The sequence below is a fragment of the Stegodyphus dumicola genome, chromosome 3 (genome assembly GCF_044657685.1).
Source record: "Stegodyphus dumicola isolate Sdum_Otavi_A_Nest chromosome 3, ASM4465768v1".
Lineage (NCBI taxonomy): Eukaryota > Metazoa > Arthropoda > Arachnida > Araneae > Eresidae > Stegodyphus > Stegodyphus dumicola.
Genome location: NC_140770.1, coordinates 202,097,817 through 202,105,998, shown reverse-complemented (window position 1 = coordinate 202,105,998; position 8,182 = coordinate 202,097,817). Strand labels below are relative to the sequence as shown.

Below are 8,182 nucleotides of genomic sequence, written 5' to 3'. Positions count from 1 at the left end.
ATATTATCCCCGTCTTGAATAGCATATTTTATTGCATAATAATATTTGCTGCAGAGTCTAATACAAATAAACTTAAGAGAGAAATCACTGTATGGTAACTAAATTAATACTATGCTATTTCTGGGGCAGCCGGTTATGATATCGAAGGTCATTGACGAAATGCATTATTGTCCTTTAAAATGTTAGCTATTTGATCCCGTTAGAAAAGTTACGAGATTAAAGTGGCATACTGAAGGCAGTGAACTGTAAAAAAATTTATTTTCTGAGACTGGTATCAATGCATTTTTTTCCCTCGCGGTTTTTAGCTCTCTATATATATCGCTCATTCGGTAAGTATATTCATTACAAGCTTATTCAAACTTAGTACATATCATGATTTCGCAGGTAAAAATTTAAAATTCTCAGTATTCTGTTTGAATATTTTGAAAGTTTTTTTTAGTGTGTTCAAGTTTAACTTGCAGATATATAAGAATAGATTACTTAATATAATTCGCATGAATAATATTTAAAGTATATTTCTAACCTCTATTTCACTTACAAACAACTGCTGAAAATGACTTTTTCTGTACATATATCGTTAAAGAAACGTAAAAGAGCTTTAAAAACATTTATTATTGTTAACAATTTAATGAAAAAATTAAGTAGATACTACCTGCATGTGAATATATGTAAGCTGTTGAAATATATGTTTCTTGCTGACTGTGAATTCATTTTTAAAGAAATGAAAAAAAAAAATAATAAGATTTAAATTTACTGAAATTGGAATAAAATGTGAAATTATTTAAGATCTTTGATTCATGATAATTCATTATATCTAGGCACTTTCATAATTTCTAATCTTTTCCTTTTAGGTCTTAATTTTAGCCTTTGTGGCCACTCTTTCCTTAGCCCATTTACCATTGGTGAGTATATTAAAATATTTTCCCTACGTAAAATATATTGCCGATTCGATATTAAGTCTTCTTTCCTATAATTATGAACGTTAAAAATTGCAGCTACAATTATCAGAAAAAATGCTTTGAAGTTAAGAAAGAAATTTCAAATCTAAAATATAACTGCAGCATTTTAATGTTACCGTATTTGCAATTATGGACTAGAAGTTTTTATTTGTTATTTATTGTAATATTGACAGAATGCTATGTTTTAATGTGAACATTTTACTATTGGCAGATGTAAATAACTTCTCCAACACTTGTGATTTAAAACACAAAATAGACAAGCTGTGACTTTAATTCAAGTTGTGTACGAAAATTTATACCTTAGAAAAATTGTTTGTGTTTAAAATTTTACTTTAAAACTAGTGTCGAAATGTGATTACAAAGAAACTGGCTAGAAATTTCTTCTGACTAAAGTGAAAAAGAAGCATAAGATTTACTCGAAAGGTTGGATGACATGCATTAAAAATACATTATACGTCTTACGATATGAAGATACTATATGTATAATTTAAGTTGACTATATTATAGCCTAAGTTTAAGTTTTCAGAGCAACAACAAACTAATGTTTTTAAACAAAGCTGAAATTAAATTGATTACGCTTGGCAGCAAAGCAGAAAACAATTATTGATGAATTAATTCAATAGTTTAGTAATACGAATAGGCCAATTAATCTCTATTATTAAAGAATGAAGAGTCTGGATGTGTGTTTGTTTGTATGTTCCTCGAGTTGTGAAAAAGCGGAGACACTCAAAGCCACCAAATTTTGAGAACAAGTAGTTCTCCAACCAACCATGTGCGCCTCGAAGCCTGAATTTCAAATTTTGATTTATTTCGCATTCTATGCGAAATTCATAAACTTTCGATTAAAAACTCAGCGACTTAAAGATTGCCACTCTGCAAAGCATAAGATATTTATCTTTTACATTTAATAAGAAAATGCAGCTGTATGTAGGTATGCTGCTACTAGGCAAAGGCAATATATTTGTCTTTCGAATTTAATTGCACTGTGAAAAAACGGTGGTATCTACAGTCACCCAGTTTTGAGCACACTCAATCTTTCATGCTAATATGTGCCTCGAAGACCGAATTTCGAATTTTTTTATTTATTTCATATTTCGATTGAATTTAAAGAACTTTTAATTAAAAACTCAGTGATTTAATAGCTTTGTTTTTCTCTGGTAGCATATTTATATTTCAAATTTAATCTGAGCGTTTAGTGATATAAGAATGCGATATTTAGTAATAAAAGAAGTATTCTGCCACCAAAAAACGCAATCTATTTGTATTTTGAATTTAATCAATAAACTCGGCGATTTAAAAGAAATGAATTATCGATGTCCGAATTCAAATATTTTTATATTCTAGTATAGTTGTTGTTCAGCAAACTGTAAAATATCTAATGTTTTATTCGAACTTTTGTTGTTCATTAACAAGCTAAGCAATCTAAAAGCAATAACCGCATATTCATTGCAGTTATTGCTTTTTAAATATCAGCTGGAGTCTAGAAATTACATTAGCTGGAATCATTAAATTTTATATAAATATATATCTTTTTTTTCTGTAATAGCTATTTTATATAGTTGGCGACGAAAGCGGCTAGTTAAAATAAACAACATCCAAATTTAAATTTGAGACACCTTTCGTAGAAGTCTTTGAAAAAGAAGAATGTATTTTCTTTCAAAAAACAACAATTACAAGGAGACTTACCAATCGTTCATTGGAAATCAAATTTCAGGTAGAAAAATAAACCAGCAGATATATAATAAATAGTCTCTCATTAAAAAATGTTTTATGGATTTTGCTCTAACAAAATACCGCAAATCAAAAGTTACCAAAAATCCTGTAAAAGTAAATTAAAAATTACATCGAGATCTCGTTTGAAAATTAAAATTTTTCTTTATAGTAAGTAGTGTTATAATGTTCCTTTACAATAATTACCGTCTTTTTCTGAAAATAAGACATCCTCCGAAAATAAGCCCTACCGTGATTTTCGGAACTTTTTGTAAAATAAGACATCCTCAGAAAATAAGCCCTATCGTGATTTTCGGAACTTTTTGTAAAATAAGACATCCTCCGAAAATAAGCCCTATCGTGATTTTCGGAACTTTTTGTAAAATAAGACATCCTCCGAAAATAAGCCCTATCGTGATTTTCGGAACTTTTTGTAAAATAAGACATCCCCCGAAAATAATCCCTAGTTAAAATAATGTGACAAAACGAATTCGTCAAAATCAGAATATAATTCAGAATTTTATTTATGACGATGTTCCAGAAGAATATGACATGACTGTAATTGAATAAATTTAAGTTTCTGTATTCTGTGTAAAATAAATATTAAATAAAAATATATAAATATACTTTTAATTTTGCCCTCCCCCGAAAATAAGCCCTAGCGCGTATTTTGGACCAAAAATGAAAGTAAGACAGTGTCTTATTTTCGGAAAAAGACGGTATAATAATATTATACTATTATTACTTAACAATAAAAACGGAGAACTATGTCAAGTAAGAAAAACATGTTATTAAAACTTCCATTTTTTAAAGACATTTAATGAATTTACTACAGATACAGTCTTAGCTGCAGAGCAGAACCTATGTATTTACTAATAATTTTAACAGAATGCGGATAGCTTTCGAATGTTTTCTTATTACTGTTAATACTATTGACTTTTCTGATAGGCTTCACAAATTGTTTTCTGGACAAGAGTTCTAATCAAAGTAACTAGACTATTGATTATTATTATTTGCAGCCCGTTCATCATGCACCTCAACCCTACAAATTTGGATACAGCGTGAAGGATCATCACGGAGAACAACACAGAGAAGAAGTCGGAGATGGAGCTAGTGGTGTAAAGGGCAGTTACGGATTCACTGATGCCAGGGGTATCCACAGACAAGTCAACTACGTGGCAGACCACGCCGGATTCCGTGCCCAAGTCAAGACCAACGAACCAGGCACTGCCAACCAAAATCCAGCAGCTGTTCAAATAATTTCTGCAGCTCCTTACGCTGGAGTCGGATACGGTGTTTCCGAAGGATATGGCTTGGCTGGTAGTGGTGCAGGTTATGGATATGGAAGTGCAGGGCTTGGCTTAGGATATGGAAGTGCAGGGCTTGGCTTAGGATATGGAAGTGCAGGGCTTGGCTTAGGATATGGAAGTGCAGAGCTTGGATATGGATATAGAGGAGGTCTTGAGTATGGATATGGAAACAGCGGTCTTGGATATGCAGGACTTGGATACCGGCTTGGCAGCGGACTTCTTGGTGGCCTGGGATACGCTCGTTATGGATATTAAACGGATATTGTAATATGGATTATTGGGGCTAGATATAATTTATATTGTATATGGTTACGATGTTATAAAATTTGAATAAATTATATAGAAGTTCAGTTTGGGAACCATTTGATATAACATCTTATTAAATATAAACAATTTAAATTATATATTACAATTACAGATTTAAAAATGTACCACTCTCATGAAAATTGTGAAGTAAAGAAAAAAATATAAAACACGCATAATATAATTAGGAATGAGAAATATAATTATAAATTTACTTTATAAGCTACATTTCAGGTGTTATTTACATTCATGGATATTTTTACTTATCAATGCGCATTAATATAAGGGTTTTCTATAATATTATTGCGATAAAAATATAATTGATTAGGTTAATTATTTCAAGTTTTCATCGATATTAATTCTATCTATTTTTCTGAAAGGGAGTTATTACCTTTATTCTTCTTAAGGGATAATTAATTGGAGCATATTTCAAGTATATCAGTGAGTATAAAAGATTAAATGTAAGCTATTGCAATAGCTGGAAAAGACTTTGTTATTAGTTTTAATTAATTACATAAGTTCTGTAGTCCGTCTTAAAAGCAAAGAAAGTTAACTTAATTAGCTTGAAATTTTAAAAGAATTCAAATATATCTCTTAAACTGCAGAAAGTTAAAAAGTAGTGAGGTGGTAGAAACGTACTTTGCAAGATTTCAGCAAGAATATTCTAGATTTATCACATGAATTGAGGCAATATAACGGCCTGTAACTAAAGAAAAAATGCATCTAATGAATAATCTGATAGATCTATGACCCGCAGTTACTCATTCACCCAATGAAATTATGAAAATATCTGTGATTTTAATAAGAAATACCATATATTTATATATTTATGTACACTAACTTCTATATAAAGAAGGAATCCAATTAATACCGATTGTAAGCAAGTTGTCCGCATGTACTCAAAATGTATAGCATGTAACTTTAAGCTAATATTTAACGGAAAAAAAAAAAAAAAAAAAAAAAAAAAAAGACAAAAGACACCTAGGTCATCTAAAGTAGATACTCGCAATATTGTTAACACTTCAGGGAATATGTAAGTATCAAGTAACAAACCGTGAAAAGTTGTTTAACTACTTTGCGGTCATATTAGTTTATACATAGGATTCATGCTGGTCAGAATTAATTTTCGTTGAACGATCAGTAATAAATAATAAGAAAGATTATGAAGATTGTAGACTTAATAAATATAAAATCAGTATGCTTTTTACTTCCTTGCACGAAGTAAAAAGGAAGTATTGTAATCGCGAAAAATTTCAGGCAGCATATTTCAACGAAAATATCCAATTTGACTGCTATCGAAAGCAATTTAACGATGTTTTTGCGTGATATCTGTACGTAAGGACAGAATAAAAGACTCGTTTCCTTCAAAAAAAATTTAAAACTGCTTTAAAATTAATTCTGAAGAGAATTTTTCGTGGCGTCTGTACGAACGTATGTACGTACGTGCGTACGTACGTATCTCGCATAACTCAAAAACGAGTAGCTTCAGAACGTTGAAATTTTCTATATAGGACTGCTATAACATGTAGATGTGCACCTCGTATTTTGGTTGCAATCGGCCGCACCAAACGTATATAAATATATTTATATATATATCCACTCTGTTACCCGGCTCAGTGATCTCAGTTTCTTTACTCTTTTATATGTTTGTAAATTGTACATTTTTTGCTTTAAAACTGATTGAATTATGTTGTTCTTATCTTCCGGTTAAGGTTTTTATGCCTTTAGTAAATCTGTATGCAATATTTTTAGAATTATCAACAATTTAAGTGTTTGATAATTCTATTCTTTAAATGGTATAAATTTTGTGCATTATGAGTTATAATAGGAACGAAATATAATACTGTTAAATGAATCTAGTGTCGCTATGGTAAACAAATACTAGAGTGAATTTTAAAGAATGCATTTATTCTATTGTGGTTTATGCGCTGTCGGCGAATTAGATTTAATTCAATCCAATAAGTTTAAATGAAATGCAAGAAAAAATGCGTATAATTTAATATTCCGTACAAGGAAGTCATGTGGTGTACACATCAGATATTTTTTTTCTGTAGTGGCTAACAGCAGACATACGACTGGAACGGTGAAAAAGCTTTGGCTAAGAATAGACATACGAACGTAAAGGAGTAAAGGGAATTTGTCTTTGGACACCTAAGTCAAACTGATATTTCTTAGCTGTTCTGCTGAGAGTTAAAATTTAGTCAATATTTTTATCTTCTTGGTCTCCTGTGAGTTTCTACAATGTATCTGAATCTTTCTGGAATTTGTGAAATAAAAGAGACTGGATATTTTACGCTTATTCTTGTTACTGCAAAAGAACAAAAACGGATATTATATTATCAGCCATCAGAATATACCAACAAAACAGATAAGTACATTACATTTTAGTTATATGAGTGAACTAATCTTAATTGAATTCCATCAACCTCAAGAAAAGAAGAAAACAAATTAGAAATATACTCAATCAGAAGGCAAATAAATTCCGGATGTGAAAGAAATGTCATTGCCAGCAGAACCGAGCTTTTGTCAAACAGAAATAAGTTCATTCTTAAGGTACAATTGCTAAAGTTAAATTTTGAACTACACATATTTCTTTAAAATAACCTCCACTTTGGAGCTTGTTAGATGTGAAGTAGGATTATTTTCAGGCAAACAAAGTTCAAAAAATAAATCTTCAAAAGTTAATGAGAATATTCAAAGAATATTAAGTTTCACCATAAGATCATATGTTGAAAACGGTTCAGAGCAACAAAAATACCTTAAATTAACCTTAGAATACCTTAGAATATAATTAAAGAAATAAAAATATCGATAAAAGATAAATGGATAGTAAACTTTAAATTATTATTGTGAATTCAATTTAATAAAGGCCTCAGAATGAAAATACAGTATTAAAGCAATACAAATACGTTCTTTGCGATTTAGCGACCAACCATTTTCTTCTTACTATTGAACACTTATAGGCATTTAATGGCAAGAGATTTGTATTCGAATAAATTTTAAAAAGATCATTAATTATTTTCAATTAAATTTTCTGGTGTCCAAAAGAGAAGCATCACTTAGTACCCTTTAAAGCCTAAAAAAACAGCTAACCCTTCCCAAATTAAATTGTATACTGCACGTGACACTGATAGCATAGATTCTCGGTTAAGCAGCTCCTCTTGTGTTATCCTTTACCTTTAAGTATGTTATAAATAATATAAACGAAAGGAATTTCAAATATTTTGCAAGAAGCTTTTAATTTTTAACTTTAATCTTGTAAGATATGGTAGACCTGAAAATAATTTACTGCTTTCGAGATAGAAACGAAGATTTATTCTAATTAAAAAAAACTTGAATGACTATTTAAAAAAGTTCAGAAGTTAATATGTACTATGTACGCTATTTGAGATACTAGATGTTTGTGTTGCGAATAGGCTAAAATAATTATTACCAAAAAAAAAAAAAAAAACATATATGTAATGATTTTATTGAATCCAACTCATGTTATTTCGCGAATCCTACCACTAATTAACAATAATTGAAATGAATTTGCATTTATTACTTTTAAATCTCATAGTTCGTTTTTAATAAAAAAAAATTCTAATTAAAAGTTAAGGATAATCGTACGATTTGCTGAATGACAACACACTTCTGCGTGGCAGATAAAAATATTTGAACTTTGACTGTGGCTACACATCGCTTTTAAACTGCTGAACTTATTATTAAATTCGAAAGACAAATATATTGTGTTTTGTTGAATCACAACACTCGTCTTATCATATAACTGAGCTTTCTGATTAAATTTGAAATATAAGTATTTTATACTCAGCCGAGTGGCAAATAAAGCTTTTACATCGTTGAGTTTTTTTTTTTTTTTTTTTTTTTTTTTTTTTTTTTTTTTTTTTGGCCCACCAGCGG

General features: G+C 29.8%; 1 protein-coding gene across 1 annotated transcript; it reads left to right on the top strand.

Annotated features, from left to right (window-relative positions):
- Positions 1–337: 337 nt before the first annotated feature.
- On the top strand, positions 338–4,329 carry LOC146998247 (uncharacterized). The gene is made up of 3 exons (XM_085813761.1): positions 338–384; positions 852–902; positions 3,689–4,329. The coding sequence occupies exons 1-3, from the start codon at positions 373–375 to the stop codon at positions 4,232–4,234; spliced, it is 609 nt and encodes a 202-aa protein (XP_085669887.1). The 5' UTR covers positions 338–372; the 3' UTR covers positions 4,235–4,329.
- The last annotated feature ends 3,853 nt before the right edge of the window (positions 4,330–8,182 follow it).